The sequence below is a fragment of the Mesoplodon bidens genome (assembly GCF_964165515.1).
Source record: "Mesoplodon bidens genome assembly, chromosome: 16".
Taxonomy (NCBI): Eukaryota; Metazoa; Chordata; class Mammalia; order Artiodactyla; family Ziphiidae; genus Mesoplodon; species Mesoplodon bidens.
In genome coordinates this window covers 23,679,735-23,703,435 of record NC_138173.1, presented here as the reverse complement: position 1 = coordinate 23,703,435, position 23,701 = coordinate 23,679,735, and the positions used below count along the sequence as shown (strand labels likewise).

At 39.0% G+C, this 23,701-nt stretch overlaps 1 protein-coding gene across 1 annotated transcript in view; it reads left to right on the top strand.

Annotated features, from left to right (window-relative positions):
- The window catches only part of MRPS28 (mitochondrial ribosomal protein S28), a 99,800-nt gene extending 76,308 nt beyond the window's left edge, over window positions 1-23,492 (top strand). The window contains exon 3 of the mRNA XM_081258354.1: window positions 23,077-23,492. Within this exon, the coding sequence (XP_081114480.1) occupies window positions 23,077-23,245 (169 nt within the window). The 3' untranslated portion in view covers window positions 23,246-23,492. The remainder of the gene's footprint in view (window positions 1-23,076) is intronic.
- The last annotated feature ends 209 nt before the right edge of the window (window positions 23,493-23,701 follow it).

Below are 23,701 nucleotides of genomic sequence, written 5' to 3'. Positions count from 1 at the left end.
AGGCAGTTTGCCACCCCGGAGGACGTTAACAGCCAGGCTCTGCCAATTATAACAGGAAGTAGGTGGTCCTACACGTGCATAAATTGTTTGTTAAAACAAGAAGAATACAAGCAGTATATTAAAAGGTTCAGCCCAGCTCTGCTGTGATCCTGGATGCATTATAACCAAGACACACAGTATTATCATCGGTAGGATTAGATCCAGCTGCTTTGATCCTGGAATTTGGTGTGCCAGCACAGCTATATCTCACTGCAACACCTTTGCCCGTGGGTAAGTTTCCTAATTAGCCCTTCAGTCCTCCCCACCCAGAGTCTTTCCATCCTCACTTCCTACAGTTCGTTTTCCAGAGAGTAGCCAGAGTGATCTTCAAAACAGAAATTTGATCGTGCATTCCTCCAAGATAAACCCCAAACCTTTTCTGTTGGGGTCTGAGGCACTATGGGTGGCCTGCCTCCTTCCTTCCTCTCTGCCCTCTCACTCCTCCCAGTGTCCCTGCCACCCAGTGCTCTCCAGCCACGCTGGCCTTCTCCTGCTTCTTTAAACATGCCAACTTGTTCCTTTGAGCCTTTGAACTAACTGTGCCTCTGCCTGAAATGCCCTGCCCCCATCTTTACACAGCTGGCTCCTTTTTTGTCATTCAGAGCTCCACTTAAATGCCACTTCTTCGGAGATGCCTCTCTTCACCACCCAGTCAAATGTCACCCCTGTCTCTCATACCACCTTATTTAAATTTTCTGCACAGCATTTCATCCTACCTGATTGTTTATTGTCTTTTCCTCCCTACCACAGTATAAGCTCTATGAGTGCTGGAACACTGTCTTTCTTGTACATTGGTTACTCCAGCACCTAGAACAGTGCCTGCCACAGATGGGCCTTTAGGAAATATTTGTTGAACAAATGAATGAATGAAGCAATGAAGCAACGAACAAACTGACAGGTTGGAACCCCAGACCCAGGGCAAGCACTCATGCTGGGCCCACCTTTCTCAGGGCTCATACTCTGTTCCTGTGTCCTTCGTCACGGGAGTCCTACTCTCAACAGAAAGGCCCTCTAGGTCTAGAAACACATTTGGTCAAGGGTCTAGCTACTTATCCAGTAGATTAGCACTCGACAGCCATCGAAAGTTAAACCCAATCTCTTTGAACAGGAGATCTTTGAAAACTTTTCTGTCAACTTCTGTCCATCCCCAACAGGACTCAACCGCCTGCCAAGTCAGTTTGCCAGCCCCAGTGAGCCTTACAGCCAGACCTACATTGATTGTGACAGAATTCGTTATATGCCTGAATAATTTCTTTGTTAATAAATCAAGGCCTGTCCTGACTAGACTTTCACTGAGCATTTCCTAAGTCCTGTATATACATTCTCTTGTACAATCTTCTCAGCAATCCTAGGAGGTAGGTACTATGGTGATTCCCATTTTACAATAAAGGTAACCTTGCTCAAGATTACATAATGGTCATAGAGTGGTTCACATAAAACAAGTAAATTGGGGAACAGAATTGTTCTTAAGCACTGTCAGTTTGTTATCCATGGTCCTAGCTATCACTGAACAATAAACCATGGCTTTCTTTAGCTATTAATATGACATGATATATGCTTTTTGAACAGAATTGTGCTATTCACTCACCCTTTTCTGGCAAGTTTAAAAGCTCTAGGATCTTGAGCTTTTTCCCCACATTTTGTAGGCACTGATTTAGGAAGTCCATTTACATGGGCAAAGAAAGCTGTATACAGATAACCTCTATAAAATAGAATTTGAGAGGGGAAATGAATGCTCATCAAAGTTGAGTTTCTTAATCCCTTTTTAGCAGTGAAGGGAAAAAATTTAATCACTATTCTTCCCTGTTTTGCTTTACTTTAAGAGCATTAGAATTTATTCAGAGTTGCTAATATTGGTCAAAATGCTATCCTAATACAGTTCTTTTGGAATTTTAGTATTTTTTGAATCTTGTTTCTGAGTAGTAAAAGCCTTGAAATAGTATCATTATCTAATCCCAAGGAAATAGCCACAACCTCCTACTAAATAAAAATAAAAGCAAAAAAAAAAAAGCTCTTATTTACAATTTTTAATCACAAAGAGATGCTTTGATTTTGATTCGGAGACTCCAGAGTGTGTAATATTTCTTTTTTTTTGCAGAATTTTATTCCAAAGATATTTGACTCTTAACAATATTTTACTCTATTAGCATTTAGAATAAAGTCACCCTAGAGATACCAATTTGCTCCAAAACAATTTCTTTTCTCAAATCAGAAGCAAAAAAAAATCACCAACTGGCTGAGCAGAAGCCCCCTGGTCACTGTGCAGTCACACTCCTGTGCTGATAGGAATGACCCAGCGATCGGGGAGCACTTGTGGCATTCTGTAACACTCTGTCAACATGTAGGCTGCTGCTCAGGATTTGAAGTAAATCAGTGTGGCCTTGAGATTGGAGCCCAGTTAAGGTGCACATATGACTAGTGGTGGAATGCACTGTGGTCAAATGTAGACTCCCAGTGTACAACTCCAGTTGCAGAAGTTTTGCGTAGCACATGAGAATGTATATTCACTCTAGTCTTCCACAAATGTTTATCAGGTGCCTCTTATTTCTAGTGTAGTGCAGTGCTACAGAGTGCAAGTTCAAAAGTATCACATTAACATAGATTTATTAAAGAGAACACCGTTAAGTAACAGAAAAAGGTAGCTCTATTTGACCTCTGTCACTTTTCTCATTTGTATCCAAGCAGAGGGTGATTTAGAAATGGCCTACCTAGGGAAGTGACAAATAGAAGGGGTAAAACATCTGTTTTTGCTGGTCAATTAACTGTGTATTCTATCTGAAACAAAATTTAGTTTGTCATCTAGCCAGCAGTCGCGTCAGGCATCATCTTTAGCTTCAGATTTGAGCTAGATGAATAAGTTAATCGTGCCTAGAGGATATTGCTATCCAGAAATAAGTCAAGGCACCAACATGGTCTGAGAGTTAAGTGCTGAATGGTAAACTAAAAAGGGGTCGGAACGCGGGCCTCTCACTGTTGTGGCCTCTCCTGTTGCGGAGCACAGGCTCCGGACGCGCAGGCTCAGCGGCCATGGCTCACGGGCCCAGCTGCTCCGTGGCATGTGGGATCTTCCCGGACCGGGGCACGAACCCGATGCAGGCGGACTCTGAACCACTGCGCCACCAGGGAAGCCCCGGATTTTAAATTTTTTACTGCATATCTGACCTACCATCTGACCATTTGGCTGCTCTTTTTTTTAACTTGCTTTCCAGCTTTCATGCTTCCAGAATGGTGGAAGACCTAATGAGTATTCTGAGTCATAGAATCATAAAATTTTAGAAATGGAAAGAATCTTAGAAGTCATCTGATTCAGCCCTTACTGAATTCCAACTCCATCACTGCCACAGTCGTCTCGAAAATTCCCTGTGATTTCCTCCATTAATGCACAAAACACCCAGTTCCTCTTCCAGCCAACTCTGTTAGAAGTTCTTCCTCATATTAAGCTGAAATCTGCTAAATCTGCCATTCTGTAACTTGTAACCCTTTTTTCTTATTTCTGCTTTTTGGAGGCATACAAAGTAGATGCGCAAAATAAATATTGTGACCTCTTTAATAATATTATCTAATCCTTGCCCTTCACATTCTTCTGACAGGTATAAGGTCCTTTTTCAACTTTTTTTTCAACCTGTTAACTGCTCTCCTTCCCTTAATTTTTCATTCACATAATACAAGATTCTTTCACTGTCTTCTTTCCAAACAGGTGACAATTCCCTAGAGTGGTCAGAAAAGTGCAAGGAGATTGGGATTATTATGTGGGAAATGTGGAATATATACTGTACTAATTCAGCCTAAATTACAGTAACTTTGGGGGGAACAGAATCGCATTGGTGATTCTTATTGAGCTTTCAGCGATCTAAAAGCACCTTATCGGGCTTCCCTGGTGGCGCAGTGGTTGAGAGTCTGCCTGCCGATGCAGGGGACACGGGTTCGTGCCCCGGTCCGGGAAGATCCCACATGCCGCAGAGCGGCTGGGTCCGTGAGCCATGGCCGCTGAGCCTGCGCGTCTGGAGCCTGTGCTCCGCAACGGGAGAGGCCACAACAGTGAGAGGCCCACATGCTGCAAAAAAAATAATAATAAAAATAAATTAAAAAAAATAAAAGCACCTTATCACGTGAAATGCATTTAAACGACTTGCTTCTCTGAACGTATGTAGTCAGTTTTCTGTTTTATTTTTAATTTCACAGAACTTCTCTAGGCTTCATTGCCCTCAGTTTTAAAAGGCCATGAACCAGAGTGTTTCATGCATATACCCAGATTTGGGGGTGCAGAGGACAAATATCAGCCCAGGACTGTGAAGGGCCAAGTCGCAAGCTCTATTCCAAGCCCTAAGGGTCTCTCTTAAAACCAGCCTGACTTCAGCCTTGTCAGCATGTGATAGGAGTCTTTGTGCTCCATTCCCTGCTTCCACTACCCCTTTCCTAACCGCCGTCCCCCGCCGCCCCCCCCCGCCAACCCCAGACACTGAGTCTCGTCCTACAGAGGAGGCTGTTTGAAACACTCTGGATTACATGAAATCTGCAGGCATGTATTTGATTCTTTTATGAAAGGTTTTTCTCTCTCTGACTCTTGCCAGCCCACAGAGGCTACTGAGATAACAATCTCTTAAGTATTTGCATTTCCAAAAGACATCTGGTAAAGTCTCATGTCTTATTGAAAGGGCACAGAAATCAGGATTGACCTGCTAAAGTAGTCCCACCTCCCACCGAGGGAATTGATGGAAAATGGGTTTTCACTCCATTTTTGCCTCCATGGGTTGGGAGGAAGCAGGATAGTTTCTCTCTTTCTTGTTGGTACCCCCTTACCCCAGTTGAGCAGGTGTTTGTTGAAAATTCAGTAATACCTATTTAATAAGTAACTAATTCAGAGAGACAGAAACAAGATTAAAAGAAAAAAGGAAACTGAAAATGGGTTGGTAACAGTGAATTTAGAAGTCCTCTGTTCTCTTAATGTAGGCAAAACTACAGGAGTAAGGAATCTGGAGACAGAGTTTCTGCCATTGAAGGACATTATTAAGGACATTTTAGGGATGGGATCAGGAGATGACATCTGCCATAAGATAATTTTCCAGCTAAATTTGACAGTTGTTGTATAAGCCAGCAAGTGTTAGGTTTTCAAGTGCCATGGAAGTGATTTTGAGAATCTTTTGGTCATGAAAATATATCCTTAACTGCAATAATCCTTATATGGCCAACCTAAAATGATCCAGCCCTTTGTATAGATGGAAATACATATTAATCTCTTCAGTTTTCATAATAGAAAAACAACTTTGCTCATCTCATATTTGATATTTAAAATGTGCAGTTCTAACTTTGACCTTCTATATAACGTCTGTATTGCATGCACGTGTTAGGGAAATTAAAGCTTGAATTGAGCAAGATTCACCTTGGCCCCCAAACTGCCGTGAACTATTCATTTGGAGTTTGATTGAGACAGAGACTCAGAGAATGTAACTTATGAACACTTTAAACAATACATTTTGAACAAGACCCATTTGAGGAGTTTTTCCCCAAATATGCATGAATCTCCAGCTCTACCCTGTTGATTTTGAGGGAGTAGGTCTGGGTTGGACCCCAGGCATCAGTATTTTTTAAAAGAGAAAACACTGTAAAAAGTTTCCATAGTCAATTGATTGTGTTTTGCCTCTCAGCTCTGACTCCCTGCAGACTCACCAAGTCTGTCCTTATAAAGTAACCCCTGGATTTTATTACCTTCCTCTCTCAGCCCCAAATTCAGACTTAAAGAATGCCTTCAATGAGTTTCGTTTTCCTTTTCTTTCTTTTATATATATTGAAGGTTGCTGTCAGACTTATCCATTTGAACAGTATTCTAGTTATCTTTAATAAAATTACATTTGAAGTTACTATCCTTTCAGTTCTCTATTATACTTTATATAAGTATCAACAGAGTGAGTTTCATAATAGCTACTATTTATTGAGTTCATATATATGTGACAGGCACTTTCCATACCTTATAATGTGTTAGCATCAAAGCAACCTTGCCAGGTGTTATGTATCGCTTTACAGATAAATAAACAGTTCATACAAGGTAAGTTTCTTGTACTCAGTCACAGTCAAATCTAGACCTTTCTATAACTTTTTTTTAATTCACATCTTTATTGGAGTATAAATGCTCCACAATGCTGCGTTAGTTTCCTCTGTACAACAAAGAGAATCAGCTATATGTATACACACATCCCCATATCCCCTCCCTCTTGAGCCTCCCTCCCACCCTCCCTATCCCATCCCTCTAGGTCATCACAGAGCATCGAGTTGATCTCCCTGTGCTATGCAGCTGCTCCCACTGGCCATCCATTTTACATTCGGCAGTGTACATATGTCAGTGCTACTCTCTCACTTCATCCCAGCTTCCCCTTCCCCCACGTGCCTTCAAGTCCATTCTCTAAGTCTGCATCTTTATTCCTCCCCTGCCACTAGGTTCATCAGTACCACTTTTTAAGATTCCATATATATGCGTTAGCATACAGTATTTGTTTATCTCTTTCTGACTTACTTCACTCTGTATGACAGACTCTAGGTCCATCTACTTCACTACAAATAATTTCATTCCTTTTTTTGGCTGAGTAATATTCCATTGTATATATGTGCCACATCTCCTTCATCCATTCATATGTCGATGGACACTTAGGTTGCTTTCATGTCCTGGCTATTGTAAATAGTGCTGCAATGAACATTGTGGTACATGACTCTTTTTAAAGTATGGTTTTCTCAGGGTATATGCCCAGTAGTGGGATTGCTGGGTCATATGGTAGTTCTATTTTTCGTTTTTTAAGGAACCTCCATACTGTTCTCCATAGTGGCTGTATCAATTCACATTCCCACCAACAGTGCAAGAGGGTTCCCTTTTCTCCACACTCTCTCCAGCATTTATTGTTTGTAGATTTTTTGATGATGGCCATTCTGACCGGTGTGAGGTGATATCTCATTGTAGTTTTGATTTGCATTTCTCTAATGATTAGTGACGTTGAGCATCCTTTCATGTGTTTGTTGGCAGTCTGTATATCTTCTTTGGAGAAACGTCTATTTAGGTCTTCTGCCCATTTTTGGATTGGGTTGTTTGTTTTTTTGATATTGAGCTGCATGAGCTGCTTGTGTATTTTGGAGATGAATCCTTTGTCAGTTGCTTTGTTTGCAAATATTTTCTCCCGTTCTGAGGGTTGTCTTTTCATCTTATTTATGGTTTCCTTTGCTGTGCAAACGCTCTTAAGTTTCATTAGGTCCCATTTGCTTATTTTTGTTTTTATTTCCCTTACTCGAGGAGGTGGGTCAAAAAGGATCTTGCTGTGATTTATGTCAAAGAGTATTCTGCCTATGTTTTCCTCTAAGAGTTTTATAGTGTCCAGCGTCACATTTAGGTTTTTAATCCATTTTGAGTTTACTTTTGTGTATGGTGTTAGGGAGTGTTCTAATTTCATTCTTTTACATGGAGCTGTCCAGTTTTCCCAGCACCACTTATTGAAGAGGCTGCCTTTTCTCCATTGTATATTCTTGCCTCCTTTGTCAAAGATAAGGTAACCATATGTGTGTGGGTTTATCTCTGGGCTTTCTGTCCTGTACCACTGATCTATATTTCTGTTTTTGTGCCAGTACCATACTGTCTTGATTACTGTAGCTTGGTAGTAAAGTCTGAAGTCCGGGAGCCTGATTCCTCCAGCTCCGTTTTTCTTTCTTAAGATTACTTTGACTATTTGGGGCCTTTTGTGTTTCCATACCAATTGTAACATTTCTTCTTCTAGTTCTGTGAAAAATGCCATTGGTAATTTGATAGGGATTGCATTGAATCTGTAGATTGCTTTGGGTAGCATAGTCATTTTCACAATGTTGATTCTTCCAATCCAGGAACATAGTATATCTCTCCATCTGTTTATGTTATCTTTGATTTCTTTCATCAATGTTTTATACTTTTCTGAATACAGGTCTTTTGCCTCCTTAGGTAGGTTTATTCCTAGGTATTTCATTCTTTTTATTGAGATGGTAAATGGGATTGTTTCCTTAATTTCTCTTTCTGATCTTTCGTTGTTAGTATATAGGAATGCAAGAGATTTCTGTGCATTAATTTTGTATCCTGCAACCTTACTAAATTCATTGATTAGTTCTAGTAGTTTTCTGGTGTCATCTTTTAAGATTTTCTATTTACAGTATCATGTCACTGGCAAAAGGTGACAGTTTTACTTCTTCTTTTCCAATTTGTTTTCCTTTTCTTTTTTTTCTCTAATTGCTGTGGCTAGGACTTCCAATACTATATTGAATAATAGTGGCGAGAGTGGACATCCTTGTCTTTTTCCTGATCTTAGAGGAAATGCTTTCAGTTTTTTACCATTGAGAATGATGTTGGTTGTGGGTTTGTCGTATATGGCTTTTATTATGTTGAGGTAGGTTCCCTCTATGCCCACTTTCTGGAGAGTTTTTATCATAAATGGGTGTTGAATTTTGTCAGAAGCTTTTTCTGCATCTACTGAGATGATCATATGGTTTTTAGTCTTTAATTTGCTAATATGGTGTATCACATTGTTTTGCATTTATTGAAGAATACTTGCATCCCTGGGATAAATCCCACTTGATCATGGTGTATGATCCTTTTAATGTGTTGTTGGATTCTGTTTGCTAATATTTTGTTGAGGATTTTTGCATCTCTGTTCATCAGTGATATTGGTCTATAATTTTCTTTTTTGTGATATCTTTGTCTTTTGGTATCAGACTGATGGTGGCCTCGTAGAATGAATTTGAGAGTTCCTCCCTCCACAATTTTTTGGAAGAGTTTCAGAAGGATAGGTGTTAACTCTTCTCTAAACGTTTGAAAGAATTCGCCTGTGAAAGCATCTGGTCCTGGACTTCTGTTTGTTGGAAGATTTTTAATTACAGTTTCAATTTCACTACCTGTGATTGATTTGTTTATATTTTCTAATTCTTCCTGGTTCAATCTTGGAAGGTTGTACCTTTCCAAGAATTTGTCCATTTCTTCCAGGTTGTCTATTTTATTGGCATATAGTTGCTTGTAGTAGTCCCTTATGATCTTTTGTATTTCTGCAGTGTCAGTTGTAATCTCTCCTTTTTCATTTCTAATTTTACTGATTTGAGTCCTCTTCCTTTTTTTATTGACGAGTCTGGCTAAAGGTTTATCAATTTTGTTTATCTTCTCAAAGAACCAACTTTTAGTTTTATTGATCTTTGCTCTTGTTTTCTTCGTTTCTATTTCATTTATCTCTGCTCTGATCTTTATGATTTCTTTCCTTGTACTAACTTTGGGTTTTCTTTGTTCTTCTTTTTCTAGTTGCTTTAGGTGTAAGTTTAGATTGTTTATTTGAAATTTTTCTTGTTTCTTGAGGTGAGCTTGAATTTCTATGAACTTCCCCTTTAGAACTGCTTTTGCTGCATCCCATAGATTTTGGATTGTCTGGTTTTCATTGTCATTTGTTTCTAGGTATTTTTTAATTTCTTCTTTGATTTCTTCAGTGATCTCTTGGTTATTTAGCAATGCACTGTTTAGCCTCCATTTATTTGTGTTTTTTACTGTTTTATTCCTGTAATTGATTTCTAATCTCATAGCATTGTTGTTGGAAAAGATGCTTGATACAATTTCAGTTTTCTTAAATTTTCCAAGCCTTGATTGTGACCCAAGATGTCATCTATTCTGGAGAACGTTCCATGTGCACTTGAGAAGGAAGTGTTGTCTTCAGCTTTTGGGTGGAATGTCCTAAAAATATCAATTAAGTCTATCTGGTCTGTTGTGTCATTTAAAGCTTGTGTTGCCTTATTTATTTTCTAACTGGATGATCTGTCTATTGGTGTAAGTGGGATGTTCAAGTCCCCCACTATTATTGTGTTACTGTCGATTTCTCCTTTTATGGCTGTTAGCATTTGCCTTATATATTGAGGTGCTTCTATGTTGGGTGCATAAACATTTATAATTGTTATGTCTTCTTCTTGGATTGATCCCTTGATCATTATGCAGTGTCCTTCCTTATCTCTTGTAATAGTCTTTATTTTAAAGTCTATTTTATCTGAAATGAGAATTGCTACTTCAGCTTTCTTTTGGTTTCCATTTGCATGGAGTATCTTTTTCCATCCCCTCACTTTCAGTCTGTATGTGTCCCTAGGCTGAAGTGAGTTTCTTGTAGACAGCGTATATAAGGGTCTTGTTTCTTTATCCATTCAGCCAGTCTGTGTCTTTTGGTTGGAACATTTAATCCATTTACATTCAAGGTAATTATTGACATGTATGTTCCTATTACCACTTTCATAATTGATTTGGTTTGGTTTTTGTAGGTCTTTTCCTTCTCTTGTGTTTCCCACTTAGAGAAGTTCCTTTAGCATTTGTTGTAAAGCTGGTTTGGTGGTGCTGAATTCTCTTAGCTTTTGCTGCCTGTAAAGCTTTTGATTTCTCCATCAAGTATGAGTGAAATCCTTGCCGGGTAGAGAATATTGGTTGTAGGTTTTTCCCTTTCATCACTTTAAATATGTCCTGCTGCTCCCTTCTGGCTTGCAGAGTTTCTGCTGAAAGATCAGCTGTTAACCTTATGGAGGTTCCCTTGTAGGCAATTTGTTGCTTTTCCCTTGCTGCTTTTAATATTTTTTCTTTGTATTTAATTTTTGATAGCTTAATTAATATGTGCCTCGGCATGTTTCTCTTTGGGTTTATCCTGTAAGGGACTCTCTGCACTTCCTGGACTTGATCGACTCTTTCCTTTCCCATGTTAGGGAATTTTTCGACTATGATATCTTCAAATATTTTCTCAGACCCTTTCTTTTTCTCTTCTTCTTCTGGGTCCCCTATAATTCAAATATTGGTGCGTTTAATGTTGTCCCAGAGGTCTCTGAGACTGTCCTCAATTCTTTTCATTCTTTTGTCTTTATTTTGCTACCCGGCAGTTATTTCCACCATTTTATCTTCCAGCTCACTTATCCACTCTTCTGCCTCAGTTATTCTGCTATTGATTCCTTCTTGAGTATTTTTAATTTCAGTTACTATGTTGTTCATCACTGTTTGTTTGCTCTTTAGTTCTTCTAGATCCTTGTTAAACGTTTCTTGTATTTTCTCCAGTCTGTTTCCAAGATTTTGGATCATCTTTATTATCATTACTCTGAATTCTGTTTCATGTAGGTTGCCTATTTCATCTTCATTTATTTGGTCTTGTAGGTTTTTACCTTGCTCTTCGTCTGTAACATATTTTTTTGTCTTTTTTTTTTTTTTGATGGGTGGGGCTGTATTCCTGTCTTAGTGGTTGTTTGGCCTGAGGCATCCAGCAGTGGAGTTTGCAGGCAGTTGGATAGAGTCGGGTCTTGGTGGTGAGATGAGGACCTCCGGGGGGCCTCATTCTGATGAATATCCCCTGGGGTCTGAGGTTCTCTGTTAGTCCAGTGGTTTGGACTTGGTGTCCCACCACAGGAGTTCGGTGGTCCCAACCTCTGGCCTGGGAACCAAGATCCTGCATGCTGTGTGGTGTGGCAAAAAAAAAAAGAAAAAAGGAGCAGTACAATAACAAAGAATAAAAAATAAAATAAAATTAGAAAGATAAAAAAGATATTAGGAAAAATAAAAATATAATTGAAACAACTGCAACAAGGTAAACAAAACCACAACAGGAAAAAAAAAAAAGGCCTTGGCTCTGGGGGTCAGAGTTTAGGTCGGGTTGGCTCTTAGGCAGGGGCGGGGTTTAGGGTGGGGTGGGGCCTAGGTGGGGGTGGGGTTGATGTTTGAGCGTGGGGCGGGGCCTCTGCTTCGGACCTGTGCGGAAGGGGAGAGGCAGCACATCCAAAGGGGGGCCTCCATAGTGTGGAGTTCTCCATAGTGTGGAGTTTGGAGCTAAGGCCCTGGGTGAGGGTGTGTGGGTGGGGTTTAGGCCCAGAGCGGTTGGAGGGTGTCTCAGAGGGTGTCTCCGAGTGTAGAAGTAGGGCCTTGGGTTGGGGTGTAGGGGTGGGGCTTGGGCTCTGCACGGCAGGAGGGAGGCTCCAAGGGCAGGGGGTTAGGCCCGGGAGCCCAACAGGCTCCCCAGTGCCTAAGTGGACAGGGAAAGCACTGGCCGTGTTCCCTTCTGTTCCTCCCTGCCCCCCGCCTACTGTCTCCCCCATGGTCTCCCCTGTTCCTGCTGGGCCCCTAACCGTGGGTGGGTCTTGCTGGGTGTAGGAACTCCCTTCCTCCAACCACCCTTCAGGGGTGCCGGCCCTGGAGGTCCGGCCTTTACTTTTGCTCCCCCTTCCCTCCCTCCCACTCCCTCAGGACCTACACGGCTGGAGGGGGCCTCGGTGGGCAGAGGGTCAGGCCTGGGATCTCAGCAGGCTCCTGGGGGCCCAAGTGGGTGGGGGAAGCCTGGCCACGCTCCCTTTTGATCCTCTGCCCTCCCAGTGGTTCCCCAATTTCCCCCTTTGGGCGTGGGATCCCTTCCCCTCCCCCAGCCGCCCCTCAGGGCTCCAGTCCCGTCCAGCCTCCACTTCTCCTCCCCCCCACTCCCCCCCCCACGCCCCACATCGTACCCAGTCACTAGGGGTTCCTCCCGTCCCCTTAGGTGTCCATGGTCCCCCAGTGGTGCCTGGTAGGTGCTCTAGTTGTGCAGAGACGCGAATTCTGCATCCTCCTAGTCTGCCATCTTGACTCCACCCCTCTGTAACTATTTAAAGCCCATATTCCTTCCTCTGTTGTACACTGACAAAACTTATCTCTGGCAATAAATGTGTATATTTTCTTTTCTCATAAAACAAAACTTGTATACCATAAAATGTATCCTCTGCTTAGATGCTGTAATTCTGGCTCCAACTTTGATCTAATGTTAGTCATCAGCGTATCTCAGGTGCCTGAAAGCATTTATTCCTTATGTTTCCTTTGGAGTTTTTGGCCCCTCTAAATATAAATATGTGTATATTCTTTTTTATTATATATGTATATTCTGACCAGCAGCAAACATTTTGGGTTTTTTTGTTTGTTTTTGTTTTTTTTAAAGAAGATGTTGGGGGTAGGAGTTTATTAATTTATTTATTTTTGTTCTGTTGGGTCTTTGTTTCTGTGCGAGGGCTTTCTCTAGTTGTGGCAAGCAGGGGCCACTCCTCATCGCAGTGACAGCCTCTCACTATCGCGGCCTCTCTTGTTGCGGAGCACAGGCTCCAGACGCTCAGGCTCAGTAGTTGTGGCTCATGGGCCTAGTTGCTCCACGGCACGTGGGATCCTCCCAGACCAGGGCTCGAACCCGTGTCCCCTGCATTAACAGGCAGATTCTCAACCACTGTGCCACCAGGGAAGCCCTGTTTTTTTTAAAATAAATATGGACTTGATATAGTTATTAGGTTATAGGGTTTTCCTTTCCCTAATTTCTTAACACATCTTCTTTTGTTAACTCTAGGAAAAAGTTATAACTATCATTATTGATGCTATATGTAATATATTACATTATATATATATTCCACATTATTAAAAAGTGAAATTATTTATTGGACATTTAAAAATGTTCCATTTTCACATTTCATAAAACAAATCAATGTTTGAACAAGAGACAAAATTTCTGTTTGTGGCACAAAATACTTAACTGGCAGGGCAAGGTTAAGAAGAATTTGGTTTAAGGGAAAAACAAAATCATACATTTATAGTAGAGTTGCAGAAAAAGATTAAAATTCTTATCCATGATGATAGCAATTTGAGGAAATGCATTTTAGTATTATGAACATTTTAAATTTTAATGAGTTGAATTATTGGAGAGCTACAGAACTTTATGAGCACTCTCTACCTCTATTTTGTTAACCATGGATGCTGTGCTTGATAAGACAGTATAGATAGTATGTGGTGAGTCAGTCTTGACAGGCATCTTACAGATTGAACAGAAAGAAGCAATAGACTAGAAACACTGTCAAGGAAACACAGTGATGGTACTTTGAAAAAGGGAGACAAATCTGAAATACACCACAGAGTCTGCATATAAAAGTTCATTTGGGGCTTCCCTGGTAGCACAGTGGTTGAGAGTCCACCTGCCGATGCAGGGGACACGAGCTCGTGCCCCGGTCTGGGAAGGTCCCACATGCCGCGGAGCAGCTGGGCCCGTGAGCCATGGCCGCTGAGCCTGCGCGCCCGGAGACTGTGCTCCGCAACAGGAGAGGCCACAACAGTGAGAGGCCCACGAACCGCAAAAAAAAAAAAAAAAAAAAAAAAAGTTCATTTGTTAATTGAATATTTAAGACTATAATAATATTTTATATATCTAATAAAAAGTCTTAAAATTTTGCATTTTGTATGTATATTTAATCAATTTTGCACTTAATAGCTCTCTATACTATATCTGTTTTCAAACACTTAAAATTGTATGAAAGTAGAACAAAATCATAGAACTGCAAAAGACCTTAGGTCTCTTCTAACATTGTGCTTTTCAAAACTGAGGAAATTGATTCCCAGACAGTTCATTTAAAGAGTAATAAAGTACATATATTCCCTCATGCTCACATGCAAATGCTCTCCCTCACACACACACGCACACACACGGACAAAGTACGGGCTTCACACAGAGATCAGCATTACTGTGAACATTTGTATGAATTAGAAGGGACAAATAGGTGGTAATTGAACCATTAGAAACATTTTAGCTTTCTCTCTTCAGAAAACAAAATTTTACTTCTAAAGTCTTAAAACTTTAACGAATTGTAAGAAAATCAGAAAAAGTTCTCAACTATTTTAACTTACTGGGATGAAAACATAGATGGTTAATGATTTCAAGAGAACTATTTTTAAAACCTCTGAGAACTATGATTACAGCAAGACAGCTAAATTGACTAGCAAAGTCAGAATTCCTTACAAGATTCTCTTTGGATACTGAGGTTCAATCCAAGCCTTGTATTTGTCGGCTTTGTATTATTTAATATATGTATATCAAAGAACTAGTCAGAGAGACTGTCTCTATTTTAAGTCTACGAGAACCGTCACCAGCATGCACTGACAGATGTTAAAGAATGTCTGTGGAAAGAATGTCAAAAACCTCTCCAAAGGAAAGTCTTTAAACCATGTCCTTAATACAGAAATGCAAAACCAGATTTAATTGCCCTTTTCCTCAACAGCTCAGACATGCAGGCTCATTCACTGCAGCATATGGTCTGCGAAAATGCACCGTGGAAGAGAGCAGTGATGGTGAAGGCTGGCATTGAATCCATTTAGGCTGGAGTTCACAAAGATCAGTCGGAGGCAAGCACTTGAAGTTAAAGAAACACACCAAGCAGTGAAAACACAGGCTATTTTCATTTTGAACATGCTCACTGGAGACATCCTATTTGCTTTCAAGACAACAGTATTCCATGTTTTATAATATGAAATACGGCATTTCTGAAAAACTAATATCCAAAGTGTTTTTTTCTAATTAAAAAAGGTATAAAAATAGACAACCTTTCATTAAGCCATGGAGACTTTTTTCTGATCATTCATTATTTGTTACCACGGAAAGTCACCATTTTCCTAGTGGGGAACAGTTAAAACAGTGAGTCGGGCGGCAGCCGCACGGTTTACATTGTATTTCAAAGGGAAGACATGAGGCCATAGGAAGTGGTAACTTCTTATCACTGCTAAAGGGGTTAAGTTTACAGTTCTTCTGAGAAGTCAGAGGTAACTGAGAACTCAAGGAAAGGAAGAGGAGGAGACAAGTCTGTGAATCCTCTTATACAGCTTTGTGGTGTTGGCCAGTGACTTCCATGTATCTTAATTTTCTGTCTGTAACATGGAAGAAGCTGTCGTTACAGAGAATTTCATTTTAACCTATAAATATCTAAAAGACAGTTCAGTTGCTCTGTGTCTAGTACAGTGTCACACAGATTTGAGGAAAAATACAAAAAATCACAGAAAGGAAAGAAACAATTGAGGAGTTAGGAATGGCAAACATGGATCTGATGGTTTATTATTGCTGGAATCTAATTAGTAATAGCTATTTATTATAACACATTATTTCAGAGTTCTATGTTTCTTGTAAAACTAGCCCTCCAGTGTTATATATGGTAGGACAAATATGCTTACTATTTTTATTGTCAATTTGAAATTGTCTATAACTGCACTAAATGGCTATTTAAATTTGATTCAAATTAAATAAAATTTAAAAATTTGGTTCCTCACTCACATTAGTCATATTTCAAGTGCTCGATGACCACCTTATATGGACTGTTTCTGTCATTACAGAAAGTTATGTTGGGCAACGGTGTTTTGGTATTATTGACATTTTAGTTAAGTTTTTATCAATGCATTTCATTGAAAGGTGAGAAGATAAATCATATATTTTTAGATAGCAGGTGTAGAGGGGATGGATCTCCTCCCAATGCAGACAATAAGCCAAAGTTTAAGCTGTAAGGAAGGCACATTTAACCCATGTAGCAAGACACAAAAATGAAATGGTGGTGTTGTTATGGCAGTGTGATTTTCTGAAATAGTGAGCAACTCTTGCTAACACTGTGGACAAAGTCAGCCTTCCATTAATTTACACAGTAATCACATTCTTGGAAATTTAGTGTATACTTAAACTCTTATTTTTAAAAAAACCAACTCTTTGTATTTAGCAGACAGAGTTTTAGGCTTAGATAATTATAAGCAGGTTTTTCACCCACATCAATGTCTAGCACAGATGCAGGACAACTCTGTTGTATGGAAGAGTTCTGTGCATTACAGAATGTCTCCATCCCATCCACCCCTACTAAATGTCAATCTGATCATTGCCATACAGTACTTCTGAACATTTCCAACACATTTTGGTATAATTATTTGCTATAAACAAACATTTATGGTATAAATATTCAGGATGGTGGGGCCCATTCAGCTTCTTAAGAGTCATCTCAAGCCTGTTCCTTTGTTGGATACATTTTATTGATTTATCTTTTCATTCCATGTTTATTTGATTTATTTTTTTTAATTGAAGTATAGTTAATTTACAGTGTTGTATTAGTTTCTGGTATACAGCAAAGTGATCCAGTTATACATGTATATATATTCTTTTTCATATTCTTTTCCATTATAGTTTATTACAAGACATTGAATATAGTTCCCTGTGCTATACAGCAGGACCTTGTTTATTTATTTTACATACTGTAGTTTGCATCTGCTAATCCCAAACTCCTAATATATCCCTCCCCCCCTTACCCCCCTTTTCTATATTTTTTAAAGTGAAAATATTATGCTTCTGTGGACCTAATTCTCTTTTTAACATCTGTCCTTATTCATTCCTAATAGTTTTAAACTTAAGGAAGTGACCAGGGTAATGAAAGAAAAATTCCTTCTTTACATATGCCATGGACTTTTGTCTTATATCCATTAGAAAATGAGGCCGTGGTAGATAGAGGTTGGGTCTACCACTTACCAACTGTGTGGCTGTGAGCAGTGGCCCAGTGAGCTTGTTCATTGAAGTCCTAGGTTTCATTAAGAAACACTTTGAGAATTAAACAACACACATAATTATCACAAGGCCATGTTGTTGTGTAGATGGAATGAGAACCCATTTCTTTTACCTCAAGAAATATAAACAGACTTAAAATCTAGCACAAAACTTTTTAATCTTATAGGTCCGTAGATGACCTTCAGGTAATCTGTGAACCTCTTAAAATTGTAGCAAAATTATGGGTATTTGTGCATTTTGAGAAGGAAGAGTCCATTGATGTAATCAAAGGAATGAGGAAAAACTAATTAAAATTTAAAAATAATAAAACCTCATTATAGAAAGAAGACATAGAGGAGATAGTGTCTGGTATATAAAGAAAGGGGATGGTTGATTAGGTTAGAAGTTAAGTCTACTATTGAAATGGTAAAAAATTTTTTCTTAATTTTTGAATTTTATTTAATTTATTTTTTTATACAGCAGGTTCTTATTAGTCATCAGTTTTATACACATCAGTGTATACATGTCAATCCCAATCGCCCAATTCATCACACCACCCCACCCCCACCCCCACCCCCACCACGGCTTTCCCCCCTTGGTGTCCATACGTTAGTTCTCTACATCTGTGTCTCAACTTCTGCCCTGCAGACTGGTTCATCTGTGCCATTTTTCTAGGTTCCACATACATGTGTTAATATACAATATTTGTTTTTCTCTTTCTGACTTACTTCACTCTGTATGACAGTCTCTAGATGTATCCATGTCTCTACAAGTGACCCAATTTCATTCCTTTTTATGGCTGAGTAATATTCCATTGCATATATGTACCACATCTTCTTTATCCATTTGTCTGTCCATGGGCATTTAGATTGCTTCCATGTCCTGGCTATTGTAAATAGTGCTGCAATGAATATTGTGATACATGACTCTTTTTGAATTATGGTTTTCTCAGGGTATATGCCCAGTAGTGGGATTGCTGGATCATATGGTAATTCTATTTTTCGTTTTTTAAGGAACCTCCATACTGTTCTCCATAGTGGCTGTATCAACTTACATTCCCACCAACAGTGCAAGAGGGTTCCCTTTTCTCCACACCCTCTCCAGCATGAAATGTTAAATTTTAAAGGAAGCTAAAAAATGCTTCTTGGAAGAAAAAATAATGAACCTATTGAGATGATCATCTTCCCCTTCCAAGAAATAGTATGTGCTAAAAATAGATTCATTGACGGCTTAACTCCATCAAGAATTAAGGAAGAGTGATAGGAGATAGGTAAAATTAGACAGCCCTACCCGCCCCTCAATCCTCAGTATTCCTTGAACCACTGTCAAAAAGAATACTAGAATAGATAAGTCACTGTGACTGACAATATAGTCTACTTTCTTGTTTTCAGTTATATTGTGGTTAATGCTGGGAAGTGTGGACTGTTAAATGTGCAGTTCTCTGAACTTTACTTGCTTTTGTTCAGTGCTATTTTGCCTCACATCTTCAAAGGAAATTCACCATTCATTTCAAGAGAAATTGTTTTCTTTTTTGTAGGACATTTATAATGTATTTATATATATTGCATGTTATATACATTATATAATACATTTTAAGAGAGGAATGCTTATACCATTAAAATAAGTAAGATTTGAATCAAAGAAAATTATTGAAAGAAAACCCACCCCCAAAACATACCTTCTACAGAAATCCTTCATTGATTTAATTACTTGGAATTATATCTGGGACCGCCCTTGTACTCCCCATCACGCCAAGGCTGGAGCATCAGGTGTCACTGTGTTTGTTTTGATGGTGATGGTGGTGGTGGTGGTGGTGGTGATTGATGATGGTAGCTAACATGTATTGAGTATTTATAAGGGCTTGGCAGGTGTTAACTCATTTCACGCTCATAGGAACCTAGAAGGCATAATTATTTCCATTTTACAAATGAGGAAGCTGAAACAGAGAGATGAAGTAACAGCTCAGAGTTGTATATTTATGGATAAGAGCTGGGCACACATCTGGCCATCTGGCTCCAGAGTCTAGAGTCTTGACCACCACATTGCCTCTTCTGGATATTTATACTTAGGCCCAAACCTTTGAATAAATAGGCCATTTAAGAACTGCATAAACAAGCTGGGGAAAGAGTTTACTGGCATTTTCATTTTAAATCTTGTTATGTGGAACAATGGAAACCCAAATGGGAAGACTAAGTGGTATTAAGTGATTGTCAAAGACTACAATACTGAAGGTTCACCTCAAATTTCATTGGCAGAAATGGAGTTCTCAGAAATACATTAGTTATTTCTTTACTTCCCTTTAATAAAGTGTTTCAAAGTTAAAGCACGGATAAGCTCCACATTAATTGTATGGCTGCTATTCCTGTTGGGTGAGGACTATGCTAACCTTTCCATGTCCCGGGTCTCCCAGAAAGGACAGTCTGTGTCTGGGGGAGGCAGCCCCACCCCAGCTGTCAGTAGGCTTTGTTCAAGGGACTGTTCTTAGGTGCCTTTCTCCATTATATATTGTCATTCCCTGACCCTTTTTTTTTTTTTTTGATCTGTTTAAATTACTCACCCTAAAGTCTGTTGGCTTTTTCATCACTTATAGGAAACATCTGTTACCCTCAAAGGCTGTTAATGGTGGCCACAAAGTCCTGTCAGAGGTCCTCATTTTACTGGCCCTTTGTATGTGTGTAGGATGCTGTGTCTTGTATACAATAAAGGTAATTCTAGGCCAGATTTTTCTCAAATGCTGATCAGAGAAGACTGCATCCAAATCACCTGGGGAGCTTGTTAAAAAGGGAAATTCCCAAGTCCCACCCTAGATTTGCCAGCTCACTCTCTGGGGTTGCTTCCTTCATTTGCATTTTTAATAAGCACCCCAGGTGCTTCTGATGTACTGGAAAGTGAAAAACCACTGTTCAAAAGGCTACATTAAATGAAATGTATACATCTCAGTACTGTAAGAGAGGCAGATGTGATTAAAGCCCTGCCCATAACGAACCTGTAGTCTGCTAGGGAAGATAACACATAGAAATAATGCACAGTGAAAATTAAGTACCATAAAAGTAGAAACAGCTACTTCAAGGTAGCAGAAGTCAGAGAATCTTCTAGCGGTTTTTTTTGTTTAGTGTGAGGTATATACATGTGGGTGATTCTTCATTCATTTAGCACATGTAAAGTCCTGCAGTTCATTTTTCATCTCCTTTACCAACTCACTGGATAACTTCTAAAATTTGCATAATTTTTAGAGATGAAGACAAAACTTTCATATTATTAAAGGCTACTACACCTAAAAAAAGTGTTCCTTTCCATAAACTACCAAGCATACTGTGCACTCATGGTATTTCTGATTTTATTTTTTAACAGGAGATTGCTAGCATTTTATGACACAGAACGATCTACACTGAGAGCTTCCCCTTCAGTGAGACCGTGCCCAGAAATTGTGTCCCAAGTGTTTGTGAATGTTCAACCTTTTTCATAAAAAGTCACTGTTCCGCCTCATCATGGTTGTTTATAGGCCAGATATGAATAATGGAAGGAGAAGAGAACTAACTTTATTAACTACTGTGCACCAGGCACTTTGCCAGGCAAACTTCAGAGAGGTTAAGTAAATGAGCCAGGCCACACAGCTGCTAAAGCCAAGAGAATGGAAAACCTAGGTAGTCGGTAGTGTGGTGGCTTTTGCCAGCAAGCGTCTTGTTAATTTATTGACAAACATTTGAGTACCTGCTGCATTGGCACTGGAAGGATACAGAGATAAATACACTGCCAGATCTTGGGGAGTATTCGACCTAATGAGAAATCAGAGATTTACACAGTTAACCAATACAGGTGAGTGAAGGGCTCTGACATTTGCACTTACTGGGCTATGCGTTTTCAATATATAATATTATCCCATTTAACCATCCCAGCAAACCTGCCAAGTAGTCGAAGTCTGTTATATAGATGAGGGAATTGTGGTTCAGAGAAAGCAAGTTACCCAAGGTTACCCAACTTGTAAGTAGCAGGGCTCAGATTTGCATCCAAGTCTGTGACTGCAAAACCTCTGTCTTCCTTGGGAATTCGAATGACAGAATCTGCATTCTGATAAGGGGAATGTGGAGGCTCTCAGGAGCTGCATTTGATGCATTCGACCTGGATACTTAGGAATCAATAGGATTTATTTAGAAGGAAAGTCCAAGCAGTGCTACAACAGAAGCAAAGGTGCAGAGCAGTAGAAGTGTGTGGGAATGGATATTGGCCATTTCCACGTAAGCAGAGCAGATGTGGAACCATTATGAGAGGTGGACTAGGAAGGTGGGCTCTGGGAAGACCAGGTCCTACCTCAAGCTTTAGCTAAGCATGATGAGACCTGAAGGGCCAAGCTCAAGAAATATCTATGTTAAAAAATGAACTAAACTTGATAACTAATTGGATGTTGTGTGGGGTGTGGGGGTGGTGGGGGATGGGAAGGGGGTCGACGTGAATCAAAGCTGATTAAATGAATCACTGGAGTAGTGCTGTAAGGACAAATGAAAGAATCCATTAGAACACAGGTTACAGCTCCAAGTATTGCAGAAAATAGTGTTCAGCTTTACCTTGTCTGTGAACTTAGCATGTTTTCCCAGTGGTTAATTCCTATGGAATGTGTTCTATAACTGCTCTTTTCTAAGAATATAAAGCTATGCCTTAATATTCTAGGATATCTCTTTAATTTTTCTAAACAGAGACAGAAAGTAAGATCTATGCTGTCAGATACACACACCCATGTACATATATATAAACATACATATAGAAGGACTAGGAAATGTGACTGACATCATGATTTTCCAGATTTTACAAAAGGACATTTCCTTCTGTAACCAGAAAGAAAAATAACTTAAAAAAAAAAGCCAAATAGCCTAAATGTTTACTTGATGGACCACTAATAAATTCCTCCAGAATACCTAATCAAACATTGTTCATTATATGGTCTACTAAAATCATTTTCCAGTGACTTTTTTGGAGAAATCTGTTTCTTCATTTTCTGTTTATATAAAATTGTTTTAATTTTAATTTTAAGACTAACTTGAGTACTTGAGGTATATATTTTTAGATTTTTAAAGATTTGTGGTTTTCATTCAGTAGCCATATTTTCACTTTCCCGTACCTTTTCATAATGTTGATGTTAAACTCTTAAAATAATTGATCAAGGAAGAAAGACAAATGAGTATCAGTTTTCATTTGGTATTATGAAATACTTGAAAAATTTTTTTGACCAAATTGAGCCATCATGCATGTTATGGCCAGCATTATACTTTAGTTACAGTTCAATCAATCCCCAATACTAAGTACTTTGCACTTAGACTGTTTTCCATTTTGTTTTTGTAAAATTTCTTTTACTTTAAAAGAAGATTTTAATTTTAGAAGACAAAATGTTTCTGAAAACATTTTTCCCCTTGATACTTTTTGACTTTAAAAATAACTGACATTAAAATAAATGTCAGTTTCAAGAACCAACTTGTTTGAATTTCAGTTTGGAATACATTTTTATATAGGTTATAAAATCTTTAAAGGCAGCTTTAAGATGAAAATTCTGATACAACTAAATTACTTTTCTGTCAAAAACAACTATTTCTCATATACTAGTGTTAATTTTGTTATCTTGAGCCAACACAAATTAAAATTAGAATTTGGGTTTTACTTTAAAGGAGTTGTTCATTTAGTGATATTCAGAATTAATGGAATTTTTTTTCTTACTATTTAGGAAATACCAGAAAGGAACCAGAGTCCGGCTGCGGCTATTAGATCTTGAACTTACATCTAGGTTCTTGGGAGCGACAACAGATACAACTATCCTAGAGGCTGAAGCAATTCTGTTAGGACTCCAGGAGAGTAAAGACTCAAAATCAAAAGAAGAACGTCGTGAAAAATAAAAGAACTTTGCTTAGCGTATTCACTCCTTTTTTGTTGAACCCAGGTATTCATCACGAATGCCATTAGACAATTATGAATAAATGATCGGAGAAGACATAGTAAATGCAAGCTATAATTATAGCTCTTATTTGTCAGAATTTTCTTTAGGTGTATCTCTCCTCCCCCTGTTTTTATATCCATTCTTTCCTTTGATTGGAATAGTGTAAACTGTACTGAGAAACTCTGTCATTCAATAAATATGTTTTGAGTGCACTCTTTGTACAGGGCATTGTTCTAAGTACTAAAGAAACAGCAGTAAACAAGTTAGACAAAATTGCTTGCCTAGTAGAGCTTACCTTTGGCTGGGGGAAATTGATAACAAGTAAAATATTGATATATAGTATGTTAGACAGGGATGTGTGCTGAGGACAGAAATAGAGCAGGAAGGACAGAGGATCTGAATAGACATTTTTCCA